The 15,101-nt window shown below is 41.1% G+C and overlaps 1 protein-coding gene across 2 annotated transcripts in view; it reads left to right on the top strand.

The window, feature by feature from the left end:
* The window catches only part of LOC121854686 (microtubule-associated protein futsch-like), a 42,157-nt gene extending 27,056 nt beyond the window's left edge, over nucleotides 1-15,101 (top strand). The window contains exons 5-7 of one of the 2 annotated variants that reach the window (XM_042349387.1): nucleotides 12,555-12,587; nucleotides 14,667-14,851; nucleotides 14,996-15,101. In XM_042349387.1, coding sequence (XP_042205321.1) covers nucleotides 12,555-12,587; nucleotides 14,667-14,851; nucleotides 14,996-14,997 — 220 coding nt within the window. In that variant the 3' untranslated portion in view covers nucleotides 14,998-15,101. The remainder of the gene's footprint in view (nucleotides 1-12,554; nucleotides 12,588-14,666; nucleotides 14,852-14,995) is intronic. The other variant, XM_042349388.1, reaches the window with a different exon arrangement.

Raw genomic sequence — 15,101 nt, 5'->3', positions numbered from 1 at the left:
GCGTGTACTACAGACCCACACCTGGTTCACCTCCCTCACCTGTGTAATTATAATTCTCACCTGCCTCTGTGGGGTCATCTACCGTACCTGTGTCAACTTAGATAAACAGTAATGGAGTTTATTTGAGTAACCTAACCTAACCTAACCAATCCTCGACAATTCACTACGAAACTCTGCTCCCAATCCAGGTGTGGAAATCATTATTACCTGATATTAATAGGTATCGTAACTCACCTGTTGGCTATAATAAGAATAAACTAATGGAAGGTTCAACACATTTAGTGGTGGTGTGATTTATGTTAGTTTATGACTCGTGGTTGAAAAGGTGTACTCTGGTCAATGCTTCTCAATGGCTTGGTGTTTGACCTCTGACCTGCCGTCTAACCCTTTGAGTCCTGGAGGGTCGAGTCGTCGTCCTCAAAGGGTTAAAGGATATCAAGAATGGGATTTTTTGTACAGATTTGGGTCTACACACACACATACATACACTCACAGAAACCGTACACACACACACACACACACACACACACACACACACACACACACACATCATTATTTTCAAAGTACCTCCCCCCCCACCTATTTAACTTTTTAAAGACTTGACCCCAAAATAAACAAACAGACAAAAAAGTTCCATAACAACTTACGCCTAAAATAAACACGAACGTAACGAGAAAATTACTTGACGCAAAGACCTCATTTAACGGACGTCAGCTACCTCGATATACGGAATTTTTACGGAGATTTGCCTGGGTTGACTCTCTCTCTCTCTCTCTCTCTTTTCTTTCTATTTCTTAAGGTGACAAAATATAACTGTATGTATGTATGTAGCTGTGTATTAATGTGTGTGTGTGTGTGTGTGTGTGTGTGTGTGTGTGTGTGTATGATAGTATAAAGGCTCCGCCGTACATTAGTCTGGCTCGTCCTTGATAGTTAATTCCTTCTTGTTAGAGTTTATGTTAATTGCAGGTGATTACAGGTGCTCCTTCCTCTTCCTTCCTTTCTTCCCTTCCTTCCTCCCTTCTCATTCCTTCCTTCCTTCCTTCCTTCCTTTCCTTCCTTTCTTCCTTCCTCTTCCTCCCTTCATTCCTTCCTTCTTCCTTCCTTCTTCCTTCCTTCCTTCCTTCCTTCTTCCTTCCTTCCTTCCTTCCTTTCCTCCCTTCATTCCTTCTTTCTGTTTATTCTTCCTTTACTTTCTTCATCCCTTCTTTCCTCCTTCTCTTCCTCCTCTTCTCCCTTGCTTCCTCCTACCGTCCTTAACGCCAGTACGGGTATTAACCATCGCCTGGCGCTCCCATATACCCCTGTAGTGACGTTCTCTGGCGTTCCTCTCCGTCTCTCATAAACAACCTGTGAATATCTACGCCAGCCCCCACCTTCTGCCTGTAGTGGCGAACAATAGCTTGGCGTGTGAGGACAGAGAACCATGTAGTCATTGTCATGCTGACGTGTGTGTGTGTGTGTGTGTGTGTGTGTGTGTTATTCTTTATGCTAAGTGTTGGAGGTCATGATATGGCCTCTCTCTCTCTCTCTCTCTCTTTATTTTTGCTAACAGGAACGAAAATAGAATAAAAAAAGACGAAAAGAGAAGGAAATGACGATAACTTATACTGAACTGAACGTAAATAAGAGACTAAAGCAACGTGGATTAATCATTATTACCAAGATATTTTACATTGGGGTAGAGGTTAGATAGGTTAGGTCAGGTTAGGTTAGGGTTAGATAGGTCAGGTTAGGATAGGTCAGGTTAGGATAGGTCAGGTTGTGGGTTAGGATAGGTCAGGTTAGGTTAGGATAGGTCAGGTTAGGATAGGTCAGGTTAGTTAGATAGGTCAGGTCAGGTTAGATAGGTTAGGATAGGATAGGTCAGGTTAGGTTAGGATAGGTCAGGTCAGGTTAGAAGAAAACGAATTTATACAACAATACGAAAATACGATAAATAATATTAAAAAAATAATAATTGTTTACGTAACGAAGGAAAGAACTGAAGAAGACGAAGAAAAGAGAAAAAAATGAAGCGGCTAAAACAGGAAAAATCGAAGAAAATTAATAAGTACACAAGAGAACATGATAACGGGGGAAATAGTTATTAAAAGAGTAAACACGTACCCCAGGAATAAACGGGAGGGTGTAGAGTAAAAATAGATAGAGAGGGAGGGGGAGAAGAGAGAGGGAGAGAAGGAGAGAGAGAGAGAGAGAGAGAGAGAGAGAGAGAGAGAGAGAGAGAGAGAGACCAGCGGGAGCCACTTGGTATTATGAGACGAGGATCAATGAAGCTAATTTTGATTCTGACGTTAAGTAGTGTTGTGAAGGTGAGGGGTCTCTCTCTCTCTCTCTCTCTCTCTCTCTCTCTCTCTCTCTCTCTCTTTTTTTTCATAAAGTTTTCATCCATACATCACCTATTTCCTCCCTCCCTCCATCCCTCCCTCCCTCTCCCTCCCTCCATTCCCCCCCTCCCTTCCTCTCCCTCCTCTCCATTCTCCCTCCTCCCTCTCCCTCCCTCCATTCTCCATTTCCATTTTAAATCAACAGTCCCTCACTGATCGATCAAATCTTAGCCTTGAAAAATATGACCTGGAAATCAACCTCTCACCCCTTCCTTCCCCCTCCCCTCCAGTGACGTCACAAAGGGAGAAGGAAGAGGGACACAGAGGGAGCGAGGGGGGCCAGCTATTCCCTTCAGTGGGTCAGAGGAATTATTGACTCAGCGAAAACCACGAAAACACCTCATGAGTCAAAGTATGGTACGTGGACTGTAAACACAACCAAGCGTAAGAGGGGGAGGGGGCAAGTGTTCCTTACTGAGAATATACGACTGTGATTGGTTCTCGTGTACACTGGGGTGAGTTAGTCGCTTGGGGGAGGAGGGGTGAGTTAGTTGTCTGAGGGGGGGGGAGGGAGGTGGTTGTCTGAGGGAGGAAGGGGTGGTGGTGAGTTGGTGTCTGAGGGTGGTGAGGGTGAGTTAGTTGTCTGGGGGGGGGAGTTAGTTGTCTGAGGGGGAGGGGTGGTGAGGGTGAGTTAGTTGTCTGAGGGAGGGGTGGTGAGGGTTGTTGTCTGGGGGGGGGGAGGGGTGAGTTAGTTGTCTGAGGGGGAGGGTGGTGAGGGGTGAGTAAGTTGCCTGGAGGGGGTGATGAGGGAGGAAGAAGAAGAGCCTATTAAACAAATATACTCGACATTTAATTCGCAAACTATCATGAACTCTACGTGTCATACACTCATACATACTGGAATGACTTACACAGGTTAATTGAACAGTGAGCTACAGGTGTTGCATGACGTCATAAGGGTGATAATCCTCTCACCTTGTTTGGTCTTGTTACACGCACATATATATAGTACATACACGCATACATGCACACGCACTTACACATTCATACATATCATTAGGGTGGTTAATCTTATGGTGAAATAAGCTCTGGTGTCTAATTTTCAGGTGATTCGTCTATACAGATTTACCTTTGTATTTATTCGTAACGTGAAGATTTTCCTGGGGCAAAAACAATTAATTTCTATTCAATGTGATAAAGTAATTTGTATGTTTCTTTATTTAAATTTAATAAACATATTTTTTAAATTATTATTAAGGTAAGATGTCGGGTCCAGGGTCAGGGTCTGGGTCAGGGTCCATGGTCCAAGGCCAGGTCGGGTCAGGGTCCCATGGTCCAGGGTCCAAGACCAGGGTCAGGGTCTAGGGTCAGGTCAGGGTCCAAGACCAGGGTCTAGGGTCCATGGTCCAGGGTCACACGTTGCCATAGAGACGGACCCAGGCCCCCCCTCCCAAGCATAAAAATATAAAATGGAGGAAATATTCTGTTTATCTAGCTGGTCCAAGGTCTGCTTACATCATAGGCCAGGTTACATGGTCTATTGTTGGCGTGTTCGAGTCACAAGCACACACACACACACACACACACACACACACACACACACACACCACACACACACACACACACAGCTGGCTATCACTTGGCGTTGCGAAAATACACAAGATTACATTTAACGTCACACAGGTAAACAAATACAGAGCTTCTTTGTCATAAACTTTAGCTCAGGTAAAGGTAACAACGTCATCTTACCTTTAATTAACCGTAATCAACCCACCTGGTACTAATTTACGCAATTTATTTTTACCTTAATTGATTACAGGTGTCGTCTCCTGTATGTAATTAACTCACCCCTTTGACGAGTTATCTTGTTACCTTTGTGTGTGTGTGTGTGTGTGTGTGTGTCGGGCAGGTATTGATCTTGATGATTGTTCACGCTGGGGAGGATATCATCTCTAAGATTACAGAGTCTTTATGCCAGGGATTTAGACGCTGAAATTAGGCTATCGGGTCCTGAATGAAAAATATCAGAGCCTGGGTGTAAGATATCAGGCGCTACAAATAGGATATCAAGACTTAAATTGAAGGTATCACGTTTTGAAATAAGGATATCAGGTCTAGAAATACGATGTCAGGTCTCGTAATGCGATATCAGGTCTGGAAATGCGGTATCAGGTCCAGAAATACGATATCAAGTCCATAAATACGATAGCAAGTCCGAAAATACGATATCGGATTGTAGAGGACATACTTGGGGAGGAGGTAGCAGATGACCCTACCTGAAGGTGGGTCATGGAGGATCACCTGTCTACCTGTCAACAGTTGGGCCAATATAAACAAGAATCTGGCCTCTCCTCTCTCTCTCTCTCCTCTCTCTCTCTCTCTCCTCCCTCTCTCTCTCTCTCCTCTCTCAACCCCTCCTTCCACCTCCTCCCTCCAACCCCCCCTCCACTTCTCAATTTCCCCTCCATCCACCCCTTCCTCAACTCCTACCTCCTCTCCCTCCCTCTCTCCTTCCATCCATCCATTCCACCAATACGAAGGTCAGAAGGGCGTGGTCAATCAGGTTAACGAGGGGAAGCGATCAGGTGTGTAGACCATCAGGTAAATGACGTGCTGATGATGACCACACGTTCCTAAGTGATATGGGAGAGGGGAGCTTTATTAGAATATATCGTCAAATATTGTAGACTCGATCGTTAATGTAACAAGAGCTATCGTTAATGGTATCGTTTTTTTTTTTATAATAACATTACTTTTAAGGTTTCTGTCGTTAGGGTAAGTGATTTTATCGTTAATTTAACATAATCTATCATTGCTGTAACACACTCTACCTATCGCTACTCTAACACCACAGTGACACGTAATAACAATCACTGGAACAGGTAACAACGATAACACCACCATATAACAATCACAACAGGTACCAATTACATCACCAGATAACAGTAACAACAGCAGGTAACAGTCACAGAACCAGGTAACACAATCACAACAGGTAACAACAATCACAACAGGTAACACAATCACAACAGGTAACACAATCACGAATAAACAATCACAACGTAACAACAATCACAACAGGTAACACAATCACAACAGGTACCAATTACATCACCAGATAACAGTAACAACAGCAGGTAACAGTCACAGAACCAGGTAACACAATCACAACAGGTAACAACAATCACAACAGGTAACACAATCACAACAGGTAACACAATCACAGAACCAGGTAACACAATCACAACAGGTAACAACAATCACAACAGGTAACACAATCACAACAGGTAACAACAATCACAACAGGTAACACAATCACAACAGGTAACAACAATCACAACAGGTAACAACAATCACAACAGGTAACACAATCACAACAGGTAACACAATCACAACAGGTAACAACAATCACAACAGGTAACACAATCACAACAGGTAACAACAATCACAACAGGTAACAACAATCACAACAGGTAACAACAATCACAACAGGTAACAACAATCACAGAACCAGGTAACAAGGCCCTGGGGAGGTACACAGCATGATCAGAATTACTCACCTGTCCTTCAGTAATCACCGTCACCTGAACATAAACGTTAACTCCTTCACTGATCAATAGGCAACATTAATCTTGACTTTGACGGGAGAAAAATGTCTCATAAATGATAATAATTTAACCATGAGAAGCAATAATAATAAATATGAAGAGTTTTGAATATCCTTTGTTTGTGTGCGTGTGTGTGTGTGTGCGTGTGTGTGTGTGTGTGTGAGTGTTAGTTCTTGAGAAGTGTATCATTACTTACTAACCAACACTAGGATATTATTACAGATATAACGCGAGCAATTTTATACCTGGGAATTTATGTCTCATATTTTTACAGGATCGAGTAGTTTGTATTCGCTTTTTCTATTAGGTTTAAGAGTATCAACAGCGGCTGGTGTCATGAATCGCGTGAGGTGTCGTCTCTAGCTATACTTTACACCTGAAGTCATACCTGTGTTTTCTGAGTATAGTCTCTAACTGTATTTACGTGTGAGTCAGTTTTGTAATCTATGTAATTAAGGATTTATTACCTGATAAAGTATTAAATTGCGTTTTTATATTGTATTTACCAACTTTTTAAACACTGTGCAATGTGTTTTTTAGAAATCTTAACTCTTCCGCTCACTGTTCCAATACTTCATCGGCGTCATGAAGGCGTGAGAGCTATACCATGAAAGTGCCTGAGAAGTGTGCATGATAAGAACCAAAATTGGATTAAGTTATTTTTTTCGTCCAGATCAAATAGTCATATTATTTCCTCGCCTGCCACAGCTCTCACACACCTGTACTTACCTCGACAGTCAGTGGGGTGAGGTCACTGGGAATATCACCTGTAAAACTCGAGCCAAATAAGATCGCCACTACAGACAGGAGGAGGATAAACGATAGCCGAGCGAACTTTCCACAAACGTATCAAAGTAAACTACAGGGGTAACTGCTGCTGAATGTTCTTGCTGGCGTTGGATTTATGATAGCATCTCTACTTTGAGCTAAGGACAAATCTATGTTCATGTACAAATGAGAGCAACGCCAGGCGATGTAAATTGCTCGTACAGGCGATGGTACGTGACATACTGTAAAGTGGTGGTGGGGGGCAGGAGGAGAGACTACACCACCACACTCATCAGTCGTCACACCCAGCCAGCACCTCCCCAGCCAGCACCTCCCCCAGCCAAGCGACACATTTAACACACGCCTGCTACCTGGTGACCCTACCAACGACATCCTTTACCCTAACTTGTGTAAATCCCTCACCACTTACACAGTACCTCGCCAGGGTAGGGAAGGGGGTGGTGGTGGGTGTTCTCTCGGGTTTATTATTGATTTTGTTTAACATTTTTGGCATAATAATGGTGGCTGGCGCGTGAGAGGTATGGACCCGGGTCAAGCCTTAGTCATGATCTCTCTCTCTCTCTCTCTATTGATTGTCTCTGGTGGAAGGGGAGAGGGGGTGAGTTTGGGTGAGGTTAGGAAAGGGGGGGAAACGTTGGAAGAGTTGTGAGAAGGGGAGTGAAAGGGAGACTGGGAGAGGAGGAAAGAAACAAGGAGGTACACGAGAAGAGAACACGTGGGATGATGATGAAGAGAAGGGGAGAGACAGGTTGGGATGAAGTAAGAAGAGAAGATGGGGGGGAGAGGAGACAGAAAGCATGGAAGTGGGAAGGAGGGAAAAAATATGTAAACAATAGTCACTGTATAAGTGGTTCATACTCGGGGAATATGATCCTTTATTAACAGAATTCAGTCATCTACAGTACAAACTCACACAGTCATCTACACTCTCACCGTCTTTTGTTTTTATTCTCTGACCTGGATTCAGTCATTTATACTCGCACAGTCGTTTGTTTCTTATTCCCTGACCAGGATTCAGTCATCTATACTTACACAGCCTTTTGTTTTTATTCTCTGACCTGGATTCAGTCATTTATACTCACACAGTCGTTTGTTTCTTATTCCCTGACCAGGATTCAGTCATCTATACTCTCACAGTCTTTTGTTTTTTATGCTTTGACCTGGATTCAGTCATTTATACTCTCACAGTCATTTGTTTCTTATTCTCTGACCTAAATGTTTTTGTTTTTTGACTTCGTGTCTATCAGTCGTTTAAACTAGTTACCTCTACTCTTGTGTTATAAAAATCATAAGTTATTTGTTCTGCTTCAAAGATAAAAGTAGTAACAATAAAACTAAGATCGTAAAATTCCAGGTGACCTTCGTTTCAACCCTCTCGTTTTAACCTTGACCTCGGCTCAGTCTCAGTCAAACTTAACCATTATGTGTTCTTATCTCAGACCAGGTAAAGTCTCCCAATAATTGATCTCTTGATCCTCATACCTTCACGTGATGTTGTCGTGTGCCTGTGTTCTGTGTCTTACTTACCTCTAGCCGATTCTCTTGAAACTTAACCCTTTGACGACGATGGCTTAACCCTTTGAGGACGATAATTTAACCCTTTGAGGACGATAATTTAACCCTTTGACGACGATGATTTAACCCTTTGAGGACTATGGTTTAACTCTGAATGACGATGATTTAACCCTTTGAGGACGATGGCTTAACCCTTTGAGGACGATAATTTAACCCTTTGACTACGATGATTTAACCCTTTGAGGACTATGGTTTAACTCTGAATGACGATGATTTAACCCTTTGAGGACGATAATTTAACCCTTTGAGGACTATGGTTTAACTCTGAATGACGATGATTTAACCTTTTGAGGACGATGATTTAACTTTGAGGACGATGGCTTAACTTTGAGGACGATGGCTTAACCCTCCAGGACTCAAAGGGTTAGAGATAGTGTTACCTGTACTAGACTACACACACAGGTAATGAGCTATGATAATGACTCCTGGTTCACGGTGTCAGTTCATCATCCGTGGACTTATGAGGATCATCATATACACCTGTAGCTATGAGGGCAAGTGACGTTTGTAGGACGGAGAGACAGACAGGTAAAGATACACAGAGAATCAGATAAACTAAATATACAGTATAGAGAATGGGAGCTCACTTGTTTATATGATAGCAGTTTATATTTCCTGTTTGTGTGAATCATGGTAAGCGCTGAGATTATAACTCATTGGGACGTGTAAATAACTCACTGTATTAAGCAGGTGAGTTATTTAATTCCTGTTTATAAGTAGTTGTTTACATAATGCTGTAAATCCAAGTCACTGTAAGTATGATGATGTAAAATTTTATATTCCTGTAAAGTTTTGACGCTCTACTTTATTTCACCTGAAGATCAAACACCTTTACGCTACCTGGTGGTGAGAAGTAGGTTAGGTTAGGTTAGGTTGGATTAGGTTAAGTTATATTAGGAAAGGTTGGATAAGATTAGGTTAAATAAGGTTTGGTTAGGTTAGGTTACGTGAAATAAGCTGGGTTGTCTAATGTTCACGTGGTCCAATTTCTCACCTTGTAAGTGGATGACGATTGCTTATACTGTAATATTTTTTTAGGCGGGTGTAAATGAGTTGGTTAGTGTTGCAAAGGTGTTTCTGGGTAGTGGAAGAGAGCAGAGCGCTATACCACCTGTGCCGGTAGAGTACAGAGCGCTATACCACCTGTGCCGGTAGAGTACAGAGCGCTATACCACCCGTGCCGGTAGAGTACAGAGCGCTATCCCACCTGTGCCGGTAGAGTACAGAGCGCTATACCACCTGTGCCGGTAGAGTACAGAGCGCTATACCACCTGTGCCGGTAGAGTACAGAGCTCTATACCACCTCTGCGTGTTGGTCCGCTATAAAGCTCCTAATTGGCCGTGTAGTAGCTCTCCCCCTTCCCCATTGGTCGATGAGCACAAGCTTGTAACTATCGTGAATCACTCATTAACCCTTTACCTGGTCGCTGCCACCTTCTCCCGCCGTATCCCCGGGCCGCCAAATTTACCTGTCGAAGTAAATTTGGGCACACACCTGTCGAAGTTAATTTGGGCACACACCTGTCGAAGTTAATTTTGTAAACTCACCTGGCGGAGCTAATCGTTCTCAAGGCGGAAATAATATAACAAACTCTTAAAACTTTTGTAAATGGAAAAATAGCGAAGAGGCATTTAATAGTTGGGTTTTTAAACAATAGGAAATAGATAAATCTCCTCCGATTTATATTTGAGGAGAAATTGGGAAAGAAAATCTAAAAATAGAACCAATTATTCGAGATGAAAGACGTGTTGTTGTTGTTGTTGTTGTTGGAATGTTTTTGTTATTATTGTTATTTTATTGTTGTTGTTTTTTTGGTGTTTTCGTCGTCTATGTTCATATTGTAATTGTTGTAGTTGTTATTATTTTTGTAGTTGTCGTCTTCTTTAAAGATATTGTTGTTATTTTTGTTGTTGTTATTGTTGTAGTTATTGTCCTCTTTATAAGTAATGTTATTATTATTTTTTTTTTTATTATTTGTTTTGTAGTTGTAATTGTTGTTCTCCATTTGACCTTCACATTTAAGGGTCGTGACCTCAAGTAGACGAGCGATGGTTCCTTGTGATCTTAAGACAATAATAATCTGTCACAAGTTATGTCATAATATAGACACTGTCACGTGTTTATGCTGCATGACGGTGATACATACAGCCTGAGCGCCCTTACGGTAACATTATCTTTGCAACACACGATGCAACAGGAGCGCCCTTACGACATTCTATTTGCAACAATTCAATATAATACACGAGGGGTATTTTTTGTGTGTTGCAAGCCTCTAGAAATGACTCTTTATATCTTGCAATGTGTGTGTGTTGGAAGCCCATAAAAGTTTCTAGTTTGCTCACACGTAAAAATGAGTTATTTGTGAGTCAATTTGTGAGTTTTGTTGTAATTTAGACTATGAATCAGATTAGAGGTCAGGTTATGAGTCAAGTTGTGAGTCAGTTTGTAAATTAGAGTTTGTGAGTTAGATTATGAGTTCATTTATGAGTCAAATTGTAAACCAAAGACATGAGTCATCGGTCCGTTCATGAGTCATTATGTGAGTCAGATTTTAAGCCACACTATGAGTCAAATTATGAGTCAGTTTGTGAGTCAGATTTTAAGCCACACTATGAGCTAAATTATGAGTCAGTTTGTGAGTCAGATTAAGAGTCAAGTAATTAGTCATTAATTAAATATCAACAATAATTACTTAACCATCACCATAATGGAGCTCCTGAACGATAAAGCTCCTCCCGTTTCGTCCAATGTTTGTTTTTGTCTCATGTTTACGTAGTGTCTTAACTCTTCGTTCACAACAAAACAGTGGATGGGAGAAGTCTATATTTTTATTACGTCTCTCTGACTTAATAATGTGTATAAAACCACTTGTTCCTAATTTATATAACAATGACCTGGCGTTTATATATGTCAAAACGTATAATGACTACTACTTTAGATATATAAAACCTATTTATATCACCCATTTATATGACGTATTTACATGTTAAAGTAATATATATAATGTCTCAGTTTATGTCATGTCGTTTGTTGAGTCGTAATGGCGTATTAGAAGGACTGTACCGACACTTGTATTTGTCTAATATGGAAGGTATTCAGTATTGTGGTTAGGTTGGGATAGGTTAGGTTGGGATAGGATAGGTTAGGTTGGGATAGGTTAGGTTGGGATAGGTTAGGTTGGGATAGGATAGGTTAGGTTAACTATCAATCAATTCGTTAACTTTCTTTTATCCAATCAATATCCTCTACCTTAAAATCACCTCTTTAACGACCTCCTTCAACAACTAAAACTCACAACAACAACAGACTCCAGGACTATAATTAACCCTCATCACCTCATCAATCAACCCATCTCAACCTTACTGACCTAACCTAACCTTACTGACCTGACTTGACCTTCCTAACTTGCCCTGACCTTTCCCTCTTGATGACCCACTGTGGTGCTCCTCCTTGCCTATTTTTCCCTCATTTATCCTTTAACTGTGATAAATGGATACCTTCCCCCCTCTGCTTCACGGTAGGGAATGAGATGGAGCTACCTTACCCTCTGTGTGTGTGTGTGTGTGTGTGGGTGTGTGTGTGTGTGTGTGAGGGATTTCGTCATTTAAGGGGTGGTAGAGAAAGGGGGGGGGAGAGGGACCAATCAGAACACGGTATTTATAGATTCTTTGCCAATACCTCCTGTGCCGCTCTGGATGACCTCACACCTCTACGGTCATTGCAGGTACTAGTAGACGCTCGCCCTAAATTACTGAGTCGATAAATGTAATTAGAGTTTGTTGAGAGCGACGTACAGTACGAGGCTATCAACCACTGCTGGGCGTGGCTGTCTGTCCAAGGTCATTACTGGCGGGTCAGGTCAGTCTAGGTTATGACTCTGACCTTATTGTTCCCATGTACCATAAGTTGCCACCGTAAACCCCTATGTGTTGACTCTCTACCGTGACCCTACTGTGTTCTGAGTTCCCACCATGACTCTGCTGTATTCTGAGTTCCCACCATGACTCTATGGAAACAGTTAGAGACCTGAAACTGTACACATATATTACATGGGTCCCAAGGTTATGCACGTTATCCTATACCTTACTGTTATTATTCCAAAGATAACTTCTGAATCCAAATCTTAGTGTATGGATGTAATACTGTAACCACATGGACACTGCTGTAACCTGTATTCTGTGTCTAATCCTGTACTAACAACTGATGTCTCTGGATAATATTCTGATTCTGATTTCACTGGTGCTTTCTCAACAGGTCGGGAGGTTTGCAGGACGACGATAGTTCAGGGTACGGAGTGTCCCCGCAGGGCTGGTGCTGAGTCCTCCTCCGTTTTTACCCAATGCTTTTATCAATTTAAAAGCTCTCTTTTCCGTGCTTGAGTGCTTTTATCACCTCTAGAGCCCGTTTTATCCGTGCCCAGGTGCTTTTGTTTATATTTAGAGCCGTTACGTCCGTATTCAAGTGCTTTTGACAGATCGAGAAGCTCGATTCTACGTGTTTATTTTGCCTCTGACAGTATTAGAGCTGATACTGTCCGTCCCCAAGTGCTTTGTCAGTTTTACAGCTCAGTTGGAGTGCTCACTTGCTTTTGATAGTTTTATAGCTCCTCTTAACCTTGCCCACGTGCTTTATCGATTCTAAACTCCGGTTTGTCCGTGCTCAAATTTCGAGCATCATCTTTTCGTGCTCTAATGTCTGACATATTTAGAGTCCACATTATCTGTGCTCTAATATTTTTGACAAATTTTGAGCTCATCAGCTTTTGAAAACCTTACAAATCGTTTTACGCTCTCTGACGAGCTTTAAGCTACTCAGAGAGCTCATTCTAGTGACCGCTTTTATTTTTCCTTGATAACGTAGTTTAGAGACGCATCAGTGCAAACGCTACCTGCTTATTTAGTCTTCCATCATCCTAGAAAAATACCCACTTATTTTGTGTAATAAGTGGTGTGTATAATGCCCTAACAACATATACCAAGAGTAGATGCATTGTGGTGTTTTAAGGTTATGTATGGTAGACGACTGCTTGCTGTAGTTAGCTGTACATAGCGAGCGATAGATGGCGTTACCTACAAAGGCTATGCTTATGCTTTCTCCAGGAAGGTTAAATGTATTATGGAAACCAGGTAATGTGCCTTCCATATACTGTAGACACTAATGCATGATTTATTATTAGTATTAGTATTAGTATTATTATTATTATTATTATTATTATTATTATTATTATTATTATTATTGTTGTTATTATTATTATTATTTTTATTTTTATTATTTTTATTGTTATTGTTATTAATATAATTATTATTAGTAGTAGTAGTAATAGTAATATTATTATTATTATTATTATTATTATTATTATTATTATTATTATTATTATTATTATTATTATTGTTATTATTATTATTATTATTATTATTATTATTATTATTATCATTATTATTATTGTTATTATTATTATTATTATTATTATTATTATTATTATAATTATATTATATATTATTATTATTATTATTATTATCATTATTATTATTATTTTATTATTATTATTATTATTATTATTATTATATTATTATTATTATTATTATAATGTAAATTTAAAAGAATAATTATACAAATGTTAAACAGAATTGTGTACAAATTAAATATGGGTTCTTAAAGATACAAAACAGTAGAGTAACAATTAATGTTTTAGTCCCCCATGACGTTTCAACCAAACCTCTCCCCTGCCCCATCCACACCCATCCTACCTCTCCTGCCCCAACCTTACCCTCCCTGCCCCCCCCATGTGATAACTCTGCCCCAGTATCCAACCTCTAACGCTGCCCTAACCTCATCACCTAACCCTTGTTCCTCGTCTCCCAAACGAACTTCCATGTTTTTTTTTATATTGATACTACTGTACTCGGGGATCACCTGAAGATTAGCCCTCCCTCTAGTTTATTACATCTTAAGATTAATCACCCTAACTTAACCTAACCTACCCTAACGCTAACTATATTCACAGTGTAATCTATTCTAACCTAACCTAATCTAACCTAACGCTAACTAAACATAATCTAACCTAACCCAACCCTCACCAGGTAGATTTAGGGTGTTTTAATCAACAGGTAAATTAAGCTGTGGAGGAGGACCTAGTCCTCAGGTGATCCCAAGGTCATTCTCCCGTTACAGGGAATTATGACTAAGGAGGAGCTCTCATGTTTACCGTCCAAGGCTCTTGCTGTCCTCTGGCTGATAATGTCTCTCTTAGGTCACCAGATCTTCTGTTGTTTCTTTCCCTACCCACATCTACACCATTTGGTCCCACCCGCCTGAGTCCTTTCCAATTCCGAGTTAGCCCTGACCCCTGAGTCACCCTTATCTCAGGCTGGCCCCGGATATCGTGGTTGACGACATGGGGGAACCCACGCCAGTCCATCGGGGCAGGAAGGACGACGAGGCGTATAAGAGAGGTGGGGGGGGTGGCAACGACAAGCTTCCCATCGTCCTACTACAGGGCTTCTTCAGGGGCCTGGGGAGCCAGGTCGCCGCATCATCGTCGACCCTCCTTTGTGAGTACCATCCACTACCAATCCCAAAATCTAATACGTTTAAGAATCGTTTTCTATGAGAACATTTCGATTTCGTTTTCTATGAATTTAGCTGGAGTAACATGAACATGACGGTGTATGACGTTCGTTACTGACGTATTACAGAGTGTGAGTGAGCTAACGTTACCGCCTCACCTGGTGGACGTGACATCTGTGTTACGGGGAGCGTTACCTGTGTTACCTCGCTCCCTTGCTGCCCTCTGCCTCACCC

The sequence above is a fragment of the Homarus americanus genome, unplaced genomic scaffold, assembly GCF_018991925.1.
Source record: "Homarus americanus isolate GMGI-L3 unplaced genomic scaffold, GMGI_Hamer_2.0 scaffold53233, whole genome shotgun sequence".
NCBI lineage: Eukaryota > Metazoa > Arthropoda > Malacostraca > Decapoda > Nephropidae > Homarus > Homarus americanus.
This window is presented reverse-complemented; position numbering and strand designations above follow the sequence as displayed.